Here is a 17,725-nt window from a genome sequence, read left to right on the forward strand (position 1 = left end):
CCTCCTTTCCTTTCCTTTCCCCTCCTTTCCCCTCCTTTCCCCTCCTTCCCTTCCCTTCCCTTCCCTTCCCTTCCCTTCCCTTCCCTTCCCTTCCCTTCCCTTCCCTTCCCTTCCCTTCCCTTCCCTTCCCTTCCCTTCCCTTCCCTTCCCTTCCCTTCCTTCCCTTCCCTTCCCTTCCCTTCCCTTCCCTTCCCTTCCCTTCCCTTCCCTTCCCTTCCCTTCCCTTCCCTTCCCTTCCCGAAACTTCCCTTCCCGAAACTTCCCTTCCCTTCCCGAAACTTCCCTTCCCTTCCCTTCCCTTCCCTTCCCTTCCCTTCCCTTCCCTTCCCTTCCCTTCCCTTCCCGAAACTTCCCTTCCCTTCCCGAAACTTCCCTTCCCTTCCCGAAACTTCCCTTCCCGAAACTTCCCTTCCCTTCCCTTCCCGAAACTTCCCTTCCCGAAACTTCCCTTCCCTTCCCTCCCCTCCCCTCCCCTCCCCTCCCCTCCCCTCCCCTCCCCTTCCCTCCCCTCCCCTCCCCTCCCCTCCCCTCCCGTCCCCTCCCCTCCCCTCCCGTCCCCTCCCCTCCCCTCCCCTCCCCTCCCACAACTTCCCTTCCCACAACTTCCCTTCCCTTCCCTTCCCACAACTTCCCTTCCCTTCCCTCCATGATGTGGCTACATACCAAATTTGCTAATAGGTGAAAGGGAAATTAATAATTACTAGAAGTTGTTGAAACATGAAAACATTTGTAAGCCTGATCTTTGGTGAGAATAACTAATTAAAGTTGAATCAGTGGTGAATAAAACTCTATATTTTTTCATTCAAATATATGAAATTTGAAGTAATATCTGCTATGCCATATTTTAAACAAGTACAAATTGGAAAGATGAGCTATGCTGATTTTGGATGTAAGATTCGTAGCAGAAATAACAGTCTGGATGAATGTGACAATAACACTGTGTTTAAATACCTGTGTGGCAATTTAAAATCTCTATAGATATGCTTCTATTTACAGTCAGGTTACACTTTCAGAGTACATTATTTTTTCTTTATGCTGCTCTTGATCCCCAAGCTAAAGATATTCACCTGAAATCTTTCTTGTTCCCCAGATATGCAAAAAATTGATAACATTTTTAGCATTTGTGAAGGATTCACCAAATCAATGAAGATTTTAATAGTGGAATTGACCTAAGAGGGTATAAAAACCTTCCTCAGACATAATATCAAGGTTAAAACCAACCTCAAAAATGCCCCATCTGCTATTTAACCTCCTGGATGAGGTTTCCAAGCCCCTGTTGGTGAGCTGATGGCTTGCCCATAGATTGAAGTGGATCTTAATGAAGACTCATGTTCAGTCTTCCTTTAAAAGCACAATCCTGAATATTTATTTGCGTAAGCACATCAAAAATAGACACATCTAACGACATTTTTTTTTCCCTGTGATGTTGGGCCAGAAACTTGATGGGAGACTTGAAGGAAATCTGGGGAGATGCTTGGGACATGAAACCAAAAGTGAGCATTTGACTTTCTGATCAGTCTCCTAGTTGAGGGAATTTGGGACTGTTCTCTCGTTAATAGCTGTAGTTAGAAACTGAGTCTTACAGGCATTTCAGAGTTCAAAGACAACTGATATGTTTAGCATCATTGGGAAGATTAATACTTTTCTATTTTTTTCTTCTTGCTTGGCTTTTGTACAGCCATATGTACCCATTTCAACTTAATTTTCTTCTTGGCTTGATATTCCCTCTTTTTGCTTTAAATTGAGCATTTGCCTTCCCATAGTTGGAGAAATTACTCAATGTCCACCACAGTCATTAGAAGCCTTCAGTGCATTGGTAAAAGAGTTTTTCTCCTTCCTGTAAAAAAATAGGATGCATTGCTAAGATTTAAAATACGTGTGGATGAATATGCGATCAACAGGTTACTCAGGTTCAAACAAATGTGAAAAATAATCTTTTATATTATGTTATTCCTTTGTTTGCACTGTTTATTTATGTGGCAGCCAAAATTCAGGCCAATAAAACTAGCCTAGCAGCATATTATTTAAAATATCTTCCTGTGAGCTGTTTCTTGATATTCTTCCATGTCTTAAAGAAGCCTTGGCACCACAGCCATGATCTTGAAAGCATCTAAGTGGTCTAGAGTTTCTAAAACCCCTGACAGCCACTGGGACTTGCACATTTTTGAAATATTTATTAAAAATCTTACTGTTCCCAGGTCAGGAGAAAAAAAGGAAATTAGGCTAGTAAGGTGAAAACTGTAAAAAACATCTTTTCACAGACTGGCATGCCTTCAGTGCACACAAGATCTGGGAGGACTCTGCAGCTGATGCAGCAGTGAGCATCCCCTTGGAGAGCAGGACAGCTGAATTTTTGTACCACAAGGAGAGTTCTGATGTATAAACCTCCAAACTGTTAGTAATATTGGAATAAACATTGCCCAGATAAACACTGAACTTTTAGGGGAAACATTTTGCAGCCAAGAAAAACAAACAATTGTTCTTCTGGGAGACTCTTTTTTAAAATTATCAAGAGTTTGGTGCAGTACAGAGGTGGAGGGCTGGAGGTCAGCAGGCAGAGACACTGGTAGCAGAGTGTTGGAGACCCAGCTATTGATGTGATGGTTGTGACTCCTGTGAAGAAGCAGCTTAAGAGATCTTCATCCCTGGTGTTGCAATAGGACAAGGGATAATGGGTTTAAACTGAGAGAAGGTTGGCTTGGATTAGATAAAATGAAGACATTTTTTTCACTGAGGGCTATGAGGGTGATGAGGCCCTGGCCCAGAGCAGCTGTGGCTGTCCCTGGACCCCTGAAAGTGTCCCAGGCCAGGCTGGGCAGGGCGTGGATCAGCCTGGGATAGTGGAAGGTGTCCCTGCCCATGGCAGAGGGGTAGAACAGGAAGAGCTTTAAATGTCCCTTTCAACCCAATCCATCCAGTGATGGATTCAGATATTGTCACAATAAATGTGTCTCTTTCGAGGCTGAGCAAATCTGTAGAAAAGATCACAGATGGAAAGTCCTGTAGTAAGTTTTGATGCCTAACTTTGCCTCTGAAAACAATGGTGTGGAGAAGAACCAAGAAGCTGTGTTGGAACCCTTTCTGTCAGTAAAGCACATCTCCAGGAAAGCCTGTTGCCCTGATGCCCTCTGAAGGCTGGCCTAGAACACAGACTAGGCAGAGTTAAAGAATAAAGTAGGGATTTATTAAAAGGCCTCCGTGGATACACCTTGGGCAGCACAAGAGCCCAGCCAGGGCTGCACCCAAGATGAACCAAAATGGTCACAAAATGGAGGGCCGGTCACAGGGTCTCTCACTTTTATAAGTTTGCTCCATTTGCATATTGGAGTTAATTGTCCAGTTGCAGCTTTAGCCCATGAATTCCCATCCTTGCTTTTCTCTCTTCAGTCCACTGTTGTTTGTGCTCTTGGGCCTGAGATTTGGATCATTTGTCCTTGGTCCCCAGCTGGAGAAGGAATTGTTTTGTCTCCCTACTCTGTGAAGAGAGCTCACCATCCCATAATATGAAGCTCAGAACTACACCCCAAAGCAGCAAAGAATCAGAAAAATAGAAAAGCTAAAAGCTGAGGCATCAGGCGTGTTTAGTGTGGGTTAAGGACAGCTGTTTAAATGAGGCCTTCTGATTGCTTCCAACCCCCACCAGATCCTCTACGAAGTCACGGTTGTGACTGGAGACATCGAAAGTGGCGGCACCGATGCCAATATTTTCATGACTGTCTTCGGATCCAATGGGAACACTGAGGAGATGCTGCTGGAAAAAAATGGAGACAGGTACAGTAGCTGTCTTTTTTGTTGGTTAGAAGTGGAGTGATGACAGATTTTAGTGTCAAGTCAAGAAGCACTCAGAGCTTTGATCATGCTCCCACTGAAACACAAACATTTACTCCCATTGACATTATAGATTCAGACCTGGGGGCCCCTTGTAAGTGTTTCTCTCAGATTTTTAGCAAAGCAAAGGAAAAGAGAGCACTGTAGAGCCAGGGGAAACACCCTTTGTCATTTGTGCAAGTTTTGTTTAACCTGTTCCTCAGTGGCTTGAGAGATAAGCATCTTGAACAAAAGTATGAAGTCCTGCATTGTCTCCAAGAAGAACTGTGAGCATTGCCCAGGAGAGCACTGGGAAATGGATGGGTGGTGGCAGAGAACGCTGCACTGAATGCCCTGATTTTACTAAAAATTATGAACCTCATGTTTTCTTCAGCAGAAACAGCTAACAAACACTATAACCCTAGCCTGATGCCAGCACTTCCATAAGCCAAAAAACCCACACACGCCACCACTCATCCACTTCCCAATGCTTTTTTGTTCCTTCCTAGCACCTTCCCTAGTACAGAAAGCTTTAGCATGCTCCAGAATGAACCATCTTTTAGTGACATTATGCTTAAATTTAATTAATTGACCAGCTCTGATATTATTCAGCAAGGCATCTACGGAGCATCAGAAGGGTGGGAGCTTTTGGCCACACGGTTTGAGCTCGGCTTGAGGGAATGCTGGATAACTGAGGATAAGGTGCACCTTGCACAGAGGTGTTTGCTCATGGAATGTTTTACTTGAAGCTGTTGTAGCAGAGTGGGTGTCTGGATAAACATAGCTGAGATTGAGAGCTTCATGTGTCTAGTTAGTAACAAACAAGAGCCTTGTCTGTTGTGAAAAAAATGCAGCAGAGGTGCTGCTGACTAAAATATCTGTGAGGAACACGGCTGAGTCATGCAGAAACACGCAGCTTTTGGGGCTTGCTGCTCCCCATCACAGAGGAGCACCCAACACGTGGGGCAATGTCCCTGGCTTACCCCAGCAACTGTGGCCATCAGTGGCACTGCTCTTACAAGGCCCTGGGCAAGCCCAAACTGGCCTGTCTTCCACTCATTTAATCCTAACACTCAGTCCTAGTAGGTGGGAAAATGGACCACTGATGTTTGGAGTCAGAAATGAAGCAGATATCACATCTGGGTGTGTCAAACAAAAATCTCTATGGGGGATCAAGACATCTCCAGCCCCTCAGGAGCATGGCTGTAGTTTTGCTGCATCTGGGGCAAGCCATACCCCTAAACTTTGTCGCCTCTAAAAATACATCCCACTTGTCTACATGGTTGGGATGGACAATCTCTGATATAAGAGTATGAAAATGCAATACAGGGGAATAGAAAAATCTCTGTTATTAGTTGCTTGGGGTATCATCTGACAGTAGAGGAGCTGTGAAAGGTGTTGAAAAATCGCCGGGGCTGTGTAAAGAAAAGGAAGTGTCAGGCACAACTCTTATTATGTTAATATCCCCAGGATTTTGTGCTGTTCTGCTGGCACATCTCTGCTAGTTGGAGGTGCTCTGTATCACACCTCCAGCTGTACAGAGCTCTTGTCATCTCATTAGCACCCTCTGCAGAGGACATCCACGTCCCCAAATTCACATCCTGTCTGTTTCCGCACCACTGCCACCAGTCTTCATCCAGCTGTTAACAGCACAGACTTTCCTGGCTCTTTTCCACACGGAAATCTCTCCAGCCCTTGCACCAGCAGAGCAGGGATGGGTGAGAGCTTGCTGCAACCAAATGGTAAAAGGCACTTCATCTTTATTGGGGCCATCCAGTGCCAATTCACTCACAGCAGCTTAGTGTATTACGAAGAACCGTCTGTCTAACCTGCCACAGATTTAAGGCAATTTTCGCTGCATTACACTTATTGCCAAGACCCCTGGGCAATGGAAATATTTATGAGGGCAGGCATGGGTAGGAAAGCTTAATGAAATCCTGTAGATAAATGGTTCAGTGTCCTGAAAAGGGAATAGCAGCAGTTAGCTTGTCTGGCTACTTCTTCCCTTCTCATTTTTTATTTTTTTTTTTCATGTTTATGTTCATCTTCATATAAATTAGGGATAGCAAAGAGCTTCTGGGTTATCCAGATTGTCACTTTGGCAGTCACTTCCCTCTAGTATTTCCCTTTTGGAAGTAGCAGATGAGTATCAGTGTTACAAACTTCAAACAAGGCATTTGCTGAAGATAAAGAATGTTTTATTTTGCTAGCAGACATTTTAGCTTAGAGTTGCTCAGCCTGGAAAGCCTCTGAGTGAGAGATTTCTATGAAGCTTTGTAGGTAATAGTGATTGTAATAAAAACTGATCATAGGATCACAGGATAATTCAGACTGGAAGGGTCACACCTTTTTGTTAAATAGATGTGGAAATCAATCCAGTCTAGGGACAAAAGTACATTCTATTTCTCACAGTGAGACAGGCTGCCTCAGTATCCGGTACCACAGAAACACAAATAAGAAGAAAAGGGAGTTTTTCAAAGAGCAAACATAACCCTTAATAACTAGAAATGGACTGGGACCAAAATTCCCTGTCCAAATGCCTCTGGGAGTGCAGAGGAAGCAATGCCTGGATGAAAACTGAGAGGCTCGAGCCAACCCCTATTACTAACATCTGCAGCTATGCATGCTCAGATAATGGTGTGAGTATAATCACATTCATCCTGCAGGGGGTAATCTGAACAGAGGTTGGTAAAGAAAATGGGTTTTTTTTCCTCCACATTCTGGCACTGCACAGCTATGGGAGGCTGTGTGCATTGCCAGGAATGAGATATCATCATTATGGATTGTCTCTGATATGGCAGGGCCCACATCTTTCAGGGCTCTTCCCAAATCTCTCAGCACACTCAGGTAATTCCCCCACAAGGAGAAGTTGCGTGAAGGAGAAACCTCAACAGCAGAGTGGTCACCATGTGCTTGGTACACCCCCCCAGATTTGGCTGCCATTCTCCTTAGCAAGGATTAGATTTCCAACTCCAGGACCACACAGGTCCCAGGTATTTGAGGGAGCAAACAGGAAGATATACCTGTTTAGAACAGAGTAATACTGAGCCTGAAGCAGCACTTTCATTGAAGCAAGGCTTCCCTTCCCAACACCAGCGATGCCAGGAGGGAGGGAAGGTGCGGTCCTAGCCAGTGTAATCTTCTTTGGGAAGCACATGTCAGCTGTTTTTCCCTTCTCCTCCTGCTTCCTGCTGATTGCTATGGATGAGCAGCTCCTGCACATCCCTGTGCCCGTACACAGCAGCCACGCACCGGGGAAGGTCTTTCATGCAAGCTTACACAAACCCACCCAGGTTCTTACCAGAGGCAGAGACAGTTTGCAAATCCAAATCCCCCAATTTCATCAGGTTGGCTTTGTCTCCATTCTAACACAATTTGCCTGTGCTTACTAAACTTGGGCATTGGGCTTCAATCCCGGTGCCGCATTTAGCTGAGCTGCAGCAACTGCCTCTCTCCACAAAACACAGAGTTTTGTGCTGCGCCCCAGGGGAAGGAGATGAGGCAAAATTATTTTGCCTTCTAGCTGGAACTGGCCAAGGACAGGGAAGTGGGCAGCTGCCAGGAGGGAGGCGATGTTCAGAAGCCTGACTGTGAGCCGCTATTGTTCTGGTTACAAACAGAACAGTAATGTATGCTACAGGCTGCCTGGAGCAGCTCCAGGTGGGCTGTGTTTTCCAGGGAAGGAGGAATCCCTGTCAAATCTGCACCGAGGTGTCTTGCCAGTGGCACAGTAGCTGGTGATTGCAGCACAGAAAAGCTCAAGTCCAATGAAGAACACTCATAAACTTTTGATTTGAGGCTGTTGGCACGGCCAGGGCTGCGGCACGGGACGGAGATGTGGAGAGGCTGTAAAGCAGCAGGAAAACCTCCTTGGTCTTCCAATCCCTGCAGGTTTGAGCGGGGCCAGGAGGACAGTTTCATTATGGAGATTGCCGACATCGCACCCCTCAGGAAGATGAGGATCCGGACGGACGGGAAGGGGACGCGCCCGCACTGGTTCATGGAAAGGGTAACGCTCTTGGCATCACGGGTCTCTCACAACCTGCATGTCCTGGAGCCTCTCAGCCCCTGGCAAAGAGGACAAAGGCACTGAGGGACTTGTTTTCATTAATTTTCTACATTTTTTTCCTGTTTTTATTCTCACGGTTTTTCTCGGCAGGAACTCAGTCAAGAAAGAAGAGAGCAGAGGGAATAGCTGTGTTTTAGAGCTTTTTTTTGTGGTGGAATCATGATGTCTGGAAGTGTTCAAAAGGCTTGTGGGTGTGGCACGTTTGTGGACTGTGGTTTTACAATGACCACTGTGGTGCTGGGTAAACGGGTGGACGAGATCATATTGGACATCTTTTTCAACATAAATGTTGGAAATAAATGTTGGGTTCGATGGTTTCACCACAGATTCCACTGTTAGATCTCACTCTCCTCTGCATGTGCCTTGGTTGCAGGTGTAACCTGCAATATTTTCTGGTGCCTGGCTTGTACCCTCAGGCCCTGCAGATCTCTGCCACGTGGGAATCTGAATCCTTGGGAGGGTGGATGTTTGCCTGCCAGACAGAGACACCCTGGGCTGGGTGGGACATTCCCAAATAATCCATCCATTCTGCTGGATCATCCCATCTCTCCTCTTTCCTTCTCCTCTAGCAGGCACATTTATTTCTTTTCTTGTCCATACAAGTAAGGTGTCATTTCTATCTTGCATTTTGAATGGAGCATGCAAATTGATGGTACTTTCCCCTGATGTCCTACCTTGCACAAATGAACAGTGCTTGCCTTTATCTTTGCTGTCAAACCATCAGCTCCTTGTAAGGATCACCTCTGGGCAGACAAAAGTAGTCTGCTTGTTGTGGGTCCCTGTAGTTATGTTTCTAAGATAGAGGGGGAACGATGTGCTGATTGCAGACCATCAGATGTCATTAATGGAGAAACACATCTCTGCCATTTTCCTTTACCATGCTTTTCCTGGAGTCGACACCCTGCTGGGTTTCTGTATCTTGACCTTTGCATGAGAACAGTTTAAGACCTAGTAGCATAACCACGGTCAGAGAGAACAGTGTATGATTTTTTAATTGGGTCCTTTATCCTCTTTTTTACTAATTTACAGCAGTCTTTTTCACAGAGTTAATGTGTTTCTAAACATTGATCCTACATAGCCAGCAGTTTTCAGTGAAGTTATGGACTTTGCTTCACTTTCAGAAGAATTTCTGTGCTACTGTACCATTTTTACTTCAACATTTCCACTTCCAAATTTTTTTTCTCAGCAGCTGGGGAAGGAGAGGAACTGAAAGAGGAGGAATTCAGGCTGGACATTAGAAATAAATTATTTACCGTAAGGGTGGTGAAATACTGGGACAGGTTGCCCAGGGACATTGTGGCTGCCCTATCCCTAGAATTGCTCAAGGCCAAGTTGGACTGGGCTTGGAGCACCCTGGGATAGTGGAAGGTGTCCCTGCCCAGGGCAGGGGTTGGGACTGGATGAGTTTTAAAGTCCCTTCCAATGCTTAACATTCTATGACTTTATGCTGATGCTTCTGCAGTTCCTCTAAGGATCAGACCTCCAGCACATATCTTTAGAACTGATGACACAGATGCACAGTTTTTCTCTCTGTGCCTAAGGAATAACTCAACCTGTTGTCTGATTTGATTCAGATGTCTTGGTCAAACTCCCTTTGTAACTTCTCACGTGCTTTCCCCTGAGTTTTATAAATCATATATAAAATGAAATCAAATAAAGCTTATTCATCCAGAGACATTCCAGGTCTTGCAGTCATGTATCAGCAGCAGCACAAAGGCAAGGTATGGCTGCATCTTTAGTTGTGCCTCCCCACCTTCCTGTTGCCTTCTCCATCCAGGCATTCCAAACCCTCAGCCTGCTGGACTGTCCTACCAAAATCAAAGATTTTCCAGGGAAGTGGGCAGGGAAGATTCTCATTTGGACCTATCCAGTAGGCTTTACAGCCACCTTCCAGCTCTACAGAAGTCACAGGTGGACCAGACAACAAGAACAGGTCTTGAGAACAGACTTAAAAGAGGGCTTATAAAAGTGAGGTGCAGCAATTTTTTACATGGGCAGATAGGGACAGAACGAGGGGCAAGGGTTTTACACTAAAAGAGGACGGATTTAAATTAGACATTAGAAAGAAATTCTTGGCTGTGAGGGTGGGCAGGCCCTGGCACAGGTTTCCCAGAGCAGCTGTGGCTGCCCCTGGATCCCTGAAAGTGTCCAAGGTCAGGCTGGATGGGGCTTGGAGCAACCTGGGATAGTGGAAGGTGTCCTGCCCATGGCAGGAGGTTGAACTGGAAGGTCCTTAAGGTTGCTTCCAACCCAAACTATTCTTTAAAAATTCTGTGGTTTTAGAAGCTTATGGAAATGATGCCAATAGTTTCTGTTTTTCTTAGATAAACAGATCACAGAGGATTTTTTAACTCCAGTGTTACGTAGATAACTCTATTTATTGGTTTTCTTTCCCACCTTCCCTGCAAAGGTAAACACAGCATTTGCATTCCCAGGCAGAGGGTGGCCTACAGAAGCATTCTGGAAGAGGGGAGGAAGGATTTTTGTTCTCTGATTTGTATTCCAGCCTTAAAAACTTACGTAGCCTGGTGTGACATGAAAACTGATCGGAGCCCATTTCCATTTCTGTCAAAAGTGCATATTAAGACTGCATAATGAAATACTTGTGGGGGTAGTGCTAAACTCTCAGACAGATGGTTCACAGTTAGTGCTAACTAGCACAGTGAAATGAGAAGCTAGATTAAGCCATCAACCCCGTAATTAACCATTTGTTGCTCCATTTATCTACATGATATTCTCAGTTTTCTTGTTCTATTAAACTAACAATAAATGATCTTTTTAATTCCCTTTGGTCTTTTGGTAAACTGTTGCTAGCCATAATTTATACTGCTTTTAGTTCACCAGATATAGAAATGCATAAATACCAATTAAAATGCATGAATTATCAATGATTCTGTACACAGCCAAAAGATTCAATTTACTAGCAGGCAAGTAGTCATATTTTTTTCCTGTCTTCATAAAATACACTAAAATTTCATTCAGAATCTCAGCGAAGTAATGAACCTGGTGCTGAAAATTCAAACTTGCTACCACAAATAGCAATATGTTTTAAATGCTAGTACCTAAACCACTACAGGGAACAAAATTCTATTAGTGATGTTTTGCAACAAAATGAACATTATTGATCATTACTATGCCCAAGCAGGCACTGTGAATGTTCTCTAAAGCTGAGCAATGCTTTCTGATCACACCACTGCTGGAGGGACACAGAGTGGGGACCTTTTCCACTGATCTAGTGCTGAATCTCATGTTCTTCCACATCAAGCTGCCATGACACTGCTCTGTGTTTCTGAAAAAAACAGGGAACAAAATAACAGAATCACAGAATGGTTTGGGTTGGAGGGGACAACAAAGTTCATCCCATTCCAACCCCCTGCCATGGGCAGGGACACCTTCCACTAGCCCAGGCTGTTCCAAGCCCATCCAAACTGGCCTTGGACACTTCCAGGGATCCAGGGGCAGCCACAGCTGCTCTGGGCACCCTGCGCCAGGGCCTGCCCACCCTTAGCATTAAAGAATTTTCACTCTAACTAGGAAATTTATCTAAATGCATTCTTTGGAAACCTCTTCCTGGGATAGCTGCTTTCTCAGTCCCTGTGATGATTTCACCTGCTGCCCACTGTCTTAGCTTTGAAGTTGAAAAGCTAGAAACAAGTAGGGATGAAAGCTCAGTGAAATAGCAGGAATTATGAGACTGTTGAATTCTGCAGAGTTGCTTCCCTCAGAATTTTAATGTTACTTTGTGCTGTCAAAGCCAGACAGATAAGAAGCTGCCTTAATGAAGCACTAATTGCATTGCATTCAAACGTCACAAATAATCCTGCATGTGGGACTTGGTCTTTATTCAGTCCTTTCTCCTTTGTATAAAGAAGATTAAGAGAATTTGAGAGTTATTATTGAGAATTGAGAATTACATAGCTGAAGCTGACTTTTATTCTTTGCAAAAGAGAGAAGTCTTTTTGTTTTACAGTCAGAAGTTCCTAGGTTTAAGTGAAGAATAATGACATGCAACAGAAGCATGAAGTCCTGTGTTTGAGCCTTTAAAGGTGAATTCCAGGAGCTGTGTATTTTGATATCAGCAGAGTGGGAGACGTTGTGGAGCATGTTTTACATGACATCTGGAAAAAGACTGGGTAGGGGTAAATCAAATAATCGGACGTGTCAAACTTTTCCATTGCAGGAGACAGTGTGCAATTAATTTCAAATTGTTGGTTTAATGTTCCTGTCAACTACTGTATTTGCTCAGCTACAAAGCAAATTATCAGTGTGTTATTCATACACGCTTCTGCCACTTTCTTTTCATGGCTTATTGGTGTTCTACAGCCCAGTTAAGCTCCCTGCATAATTAGCAAGAAGTTTGAGCTGGAAATCACACTGGATGCCCACAGCAAGTTCTAGGTATCCTAAAAAATAGCTTAGGTGCAATGCAAAGTAGTGGTCTCATTGTCAAGCAGCAGCTAGTTTTACTGAGAGGAGCAGGCAGAAATTAAATATAGTCTCAGCTCAGCTTGCTGAGATTACTTGCTTGACCCTCATGATTTAAACCAAAATCCTGCATCATCCTCTGTGTGTGGAACACCCACAAACATCTCCTTGCAGGATTGGATTAATTTTCTGCTGTTTTAGTCACTGGAAAAGGCTACATTCAGCTTTCACTCCTTCCAACAAACTGTTCAGGCCCACTCTGTAGTCATGAGACCTGAGAGAGGGGGCGATGCCTGAACAAGCTCCTTACCTGCCCCCAGGTTAGGTGGGATGTGGGGCTTCCCTGGGGATGCCCAGGTCCCACCACTGACCACATGATGTGCCAGCATCTAGGGGTCCATGCTGGGTAAGTGAGAGGCAATGCACCCACATGGGGACCCAGAGGTCAGCCTGCCACTGCTGCTGCTTCTGCGTCCCTTGCTGTGACCGCAGAATCACAGTTTGGGTTGGAAATTACATTTAAAGATCATCTCATTCCATCCCCTGCCATCAGCAGGGACACCTTCCACTAGCCCAGGTTACTCCAAGCCCTGTCCAGCCTGGCCTGGGACACTTCCAGGGATGCAGGGGCAGCCACAGCTGCTCTGGGCACCCTGGGCCAGGGCCTGCCCACCCTCCCAGCCAGCAATTCCCAGTTCCCAATCTCCCAGCTGTGCCTGCCCTCTGGCAGTGGAAGCCATTGCCTGTGTGCTGTCCCTGCATGCCTTGTCCCCAGTCCCTGTGCAGCTCTCCTGGAGCCCCTTGAGGCCCTGGCAGGGGCTCTGAGCTCTCCCTGGAGCCTTCTCTTGTGCAGCTGAACAGCCCCAGCTCTGCCAGGCTGGCTCCAGAGCAGAGGGGCTCCAGCCCTGGCAGCAGCTCCGGGGCCTCCTCTGGGCTGGCTCCAGCAGCTCCACGGCCTTGTGCTGTTGGAGCCAGGGCTGGGGCAGCTCTGCAGGTGGGCTCTCAGCTGAGCACAGGGGCACAGGGGCAGAATCCCCCCTGCCCTGCTGCCCACGCTGGGGGATCAGCCCAGGATAGAGTTGGATTTCTGAGCTGATATCCCTTGGGCAAAAACCGCTCATAATATGAATCTCTTTCCCCTGTCTGCTCCTCCTGTAGCACCAGCCCAGAATGAGATACCAGGGCAGTTCTCTGTTTCTGTCCTTACAGCTTACAGTAGGATGTACACAGATGCAATCACACATCCTGGGTGAGGGGCTGAGGATGGAAAAAGCTGGCATTTTGCTCCAGCAGCTTTAGTAGCCAGACATTTTTTTTTTCAGACAGCATCTGGAGTGCTCAGCAGGGGCTGGGTATTTGTGAGAGGCCTGACTTCTGTGTCTGTGAGTGTTCTCCAGCTGACAACTCTAATCTGCTTCTATCCCCACTGCTTCTCTGGCAATTCCCTGCAAGCTTTGCTCAGGACATTGTGCTACTAACAGTGTCACTGTCATTCCCAAGCAGGGCAGAGGTACTGCTGGCTGAACGTCTTCCAGCATGGAGTTTATGCCCTGGGGTGGGGGGAAAATAAACCATAGATTCTCATAAATAGGGAAAATAGATTTTCAGTCAACCTGACATTAGTCACAATTCAATTTTGCAAAGAAAACTTTCAGGGTTGGACTCCTAAGAGGACGCAGGCATTGTTCACACATCCTTGAGAGAGGACACTTCTGTGCCCCAGCAGAAAGGCCACCAGCTGGGGTGGGGGAGATCTGATTTCTGCCTGGTTCAAAGCAAGGGTCTGATTCAATATCTCTTGACTCACAGAACAGGTTTTTTTGACCACAAAGTAATAGTGTCACTGGCTATGAATAAGCAGCTTTTTAGAAAAGTGGGACATCTTCTACAGCCAAAAACGTCCTGTCCCCCTGGGACAGGGGGGTGAAGGTGCGGTGTTACAGATCCCTCTTTAGCATCAGGCAGATTGAAAACCCCAGATGAGTGTCCTACCCACAGAACCATTCAATGCACAAGCAGCATGGCTTACTGCTCATCTTCAGTGCAGCTACTGCCCTTTTTAAAACAACTTTTTTATAACCTGGAGCAGTATTCTTCTTTTGAATTGCTGAAGACTCCAGCAAGGCTTGGTTGGGGTCAATGGAAGGCCATGGACTGGGAGACCTGAAACTTGAAGACAGAATTTGAGCACGTTTTATCTCAAGATAAGTTTTACTGAAGTTTTTTTTTTCCTTAGGCTGATATATGACCATGGAGTGGAAGGGCACTGAGGTGGTCACGGGGCTACAAGAAGCACGTGGCACACTAGGAAAGGCTGAGGAAAATAGAGTTTTTAAGCCATGACAAGAAAAGGCTGAGGGGGGGGAATCTAGTTACAGTCTTCTGCTGCTTGAAAGGAGGTTACAGCAACCATTGATCCACACTCTTCCCAGAGGTGGACAGCAAAAAGTCTCGAGGCAATGGACATGAGTTACACCGAGGAAAACCCTGATCAGAGACAAAGAATAAAATCTTCCCAACGAGAGTGGTGCACCCTGGGATGAGGAGTCAGAGTGTCTGGGGGAATCTACAGCCTTGAAGATTTTCGCAGGTCAGCTGGGCTCTTTGCATGGCACGCAGCCATGCTTGGAGCAGTGGAGCTATCGACATCCAGGCATCCTTTTCTAATGTGACATTTCCCACCACTCCTGGCTCGCTCCTCCCTGACACTATGCCACGCTTCTCTGACACGTCTGGGCTCATGTTTCCATGGCCTTTGCAGAGGCAGTGTTTTCTGATGCACCGCTACACACAGGGGCAGCCTCTGTTTCTGTTGGATGGTGACACAAATGGCAATTTACAGCACGGCCTCCTGCCTTCCCTTCAGCTCCCCCAGTTTACTGAGAACTTATTGCTAGGTTTTTGCTCTAGGCAGGTGTAATGCTTTTCTCCCACTTGACTGATGCTCCACCAAGCCCACACACAAGAGACATAAAGGTGGGTATTTTATTAGGCATTTGTTGGAATAACTTGTTGAGCTGCTCTGAATTCATTCCCATTCTGTTCTTATCACCACAGCATCTGAGCTGCTTCCACAACACGTTAGATAGTGTGACTAATATCTGTTGCATACTGTTTGTTCTGTCACCTTTTCCCAGAGGGAGAAGTGTGTGAAATATTAAGTTTTTGCTGGCTTAATTTTATCTTGTGCCTTGTTTTAACTTGTTTGGGCTTGTGTCTCTCTACAATGAATTCTGCTTGTTCACGCAAAGGAGACAGGCAAAGGAAAGATGCCGAGTGCTTCGAGGAGAGGTAGTGAAGTTTTTAATAACTCTGTTATTCCCAGAGAAGTCTTTGGAGTGAATTCCATGCTGGCTCACAGGAGAGGTCTGACCCTCTTAGAGATGAGCTTTGTCCATAACTTAGGGCACAGGAGCAAATTTCTCCCTTTGCTTTGCCACATGGTTGAAAAGGCATTATAATACTGTGAAGACCATTTCTCAGGACAAACCACCACAACAAATACTGTCCATAGGAGAGAACTCAATTTATCCCAGAAGAATTCGGGGCGAGCTTTGGAGCTATGGCCAAGCTCTCCCCATGTCCTACCATATCATGTACTTTATAAGTTTAACATTTGCCCTCATTCAAATGGCACGTTTTTGGCTCTTCACAGATCACCCTGAAGAACCTTACTAACCAGGAAGTGGCCACATTTACCTATGGGGATTGGCTGTCCAAGCTGAAAAATGCCACGGGAAGCCTGGTGTGTGAGATGCCAGCTGTCATAAACGACGAGCAGATGATGGAGGACACCACATACACTCTTCAGGTTAAAACCAGTGACATTGGAGGTTGGTCCTCACTGGATATTTTATTAATTTTCTAGTATAAAGTTTGTTTTTTTTCACAGTGGAAAAAAATTCCATCTGCTTCATTTGAACTTACATTTGAAAAAACATAGTTTAGCTGGAATACAAGCATTTTGGCTGGCTGTTTGCCATGGCAGTGTCTAAGAGACTCATTCTCATCTGAGCTCTGGGAATAACATATTTAGACACAAGGCCCAGGTCTGACTGCTCTTTGATTCCTCTGAAGACACCCTAACAGAAACTATTGCCAGACCAAGATGCAGAGGTCAGGAGCCACATTTTTCTTTTTTGGTCAGGTCCATCCATGTAGGGTCAGGGCTGGTGTGCTTCAGGTTTTCAGTCAGCACAGTCTGTCTTACCTAAAGCAGACAGCAATAATTCACCCACCTTCTCAAAGTGGTTTGAGACCATTTATCTCAGACTGTGAAAAAAAAAAAAACAAAAAAAAAAAAAAAAACAACATTTCTAAATGCAGAACAGATAGAAGAAGTGGAACAGGGTATACAGAAAGAGCTTCAAGAGCCAAGAAATGGGGTTTCAATGTAATTTCCTGGGATCACTGCCTCTTTTCATGGGAAATTTTGTCAGGCTGCTGGATGAAATCTGCTGCCACATGTAAAGTGAATAGTGCCAAGATGGGGCAAGCCAAGCATTGTATTGAAGACACCTTGTTCCAAAGGTGTCTTCCTCAAGTGAGATTCTGTCACACCAGTTCACATAACCAACTGCTGACCTCAAAATATCTTTTCTTTATTCCTTTGTTACTTTCTTCTTTTTTTTTTTTTCCTTCCTCCTGGTTTTATCAGCAGTAATTTATGCAGCTTCTAAGGTTTGATCTGAGAATATCAAATTTCTCTGGCAGAGCATCTTTGTGCCACCTCACCACATCTTATCGATCTTCTCTGCCAGGTAGTGAAATACAAAAAACAAAAGAGAGACAGAGAGAGAGGAAGATTTGTTTATGTATCTGGCCATCCATCTAATGTAATGGTAAATCTTTCTGTGAGCTAACTCACAAAGGTGATGGACATAGAAATGAGAGGAGAAGGGAAAATGACAGCAGCAGCAGACAGATCTGCCCTTCCCATTGAATGAAGGATGACGGGTATTAATGAAGAAACATTTTATTTCATTATGAACAGCAACCACCAGTAGGAAAGAGCAGATTACAGAGAGGTTTCAGAGAGCCTGTTTGTGATTAGATCACACAGCTCACTGACATGATGCTGAACTTCATCCAGCTTATCTAAAGCAGGTGCAAGTCATGAACCATCTCCCCCTTTTGATCATTATGTATTCCACAATTACTCCTGGTTGGACCAATTCAGGAAGAAAGACATTTTATCCTTGGTGGTGTTTAAACATGTTATATCATCTCCTGTCACACTGACATTGTCAAGGAGCAGCAATACTGCACAAGGGCTGGAATCAAATCTGTTTATTCCTAGGTATAAAGTTTTTCTTTGCAATGGCTTTCAACTTTCCAGCTTATAAGAATCACCAAAAAGAAAAAAGGAAAAAAGAAAAAACCCAGACAAAATAATCTCACCTATTTGCCACTCTCTGAAAAATA

At 45.1% G+C, this 17,725-nt stretch overlaps 1 protein-coding gene across 2 annotated transcripts in view; it reads left to right on the forward strand.

Moving 5' to 3' along the window:
- Positions 1 to 7,611: 7,611 nt before the first annotated feature.
- Positions 7,612 to 17,725, forward strand: part of LOXHD1 (lipoxygenase homology PLAT domains 1) — a 32,268-nt gene continuing 22,154 nt past the window's right edge. The window contains exons 1-2 of one of the 2 annotated variants that reach the window (XM_053931700.1): positions 7,612 to 7,816; positions 15,957 to 16,134. In XM_053931700.1, coding sequence (XP_053787675.1) covers positions 7,643 to 7,816; positions 15,957 to 16,134 — 352 coding nt within the window. In that variant the 5' untranslated portion in view covers positions 7,612 to 7,642. Of the gene's footprint in view, positions 7,817 to 12,651; positions 12,708 to 15,956; positions 16,135 to 17,725 lie in introns of those variants that run through there. The other variant, XM_053931701.1, reaches the window with a different exon arrangement.

The sequence above is a fragment of the Vidua chalybeata genome, chromosome Z, assembly GCF_026979565.1.
Source record: "Vidua chalybeata isolate OUT-0048 chromosome Z, bVidCha1 merged haplotype, whole genome shotgun sequence".
NCBI lineage: Eukaryota > Metazoa > Chordata > Aves > Passeriformes > Viduidae > Vidua > Vidua chalybeata.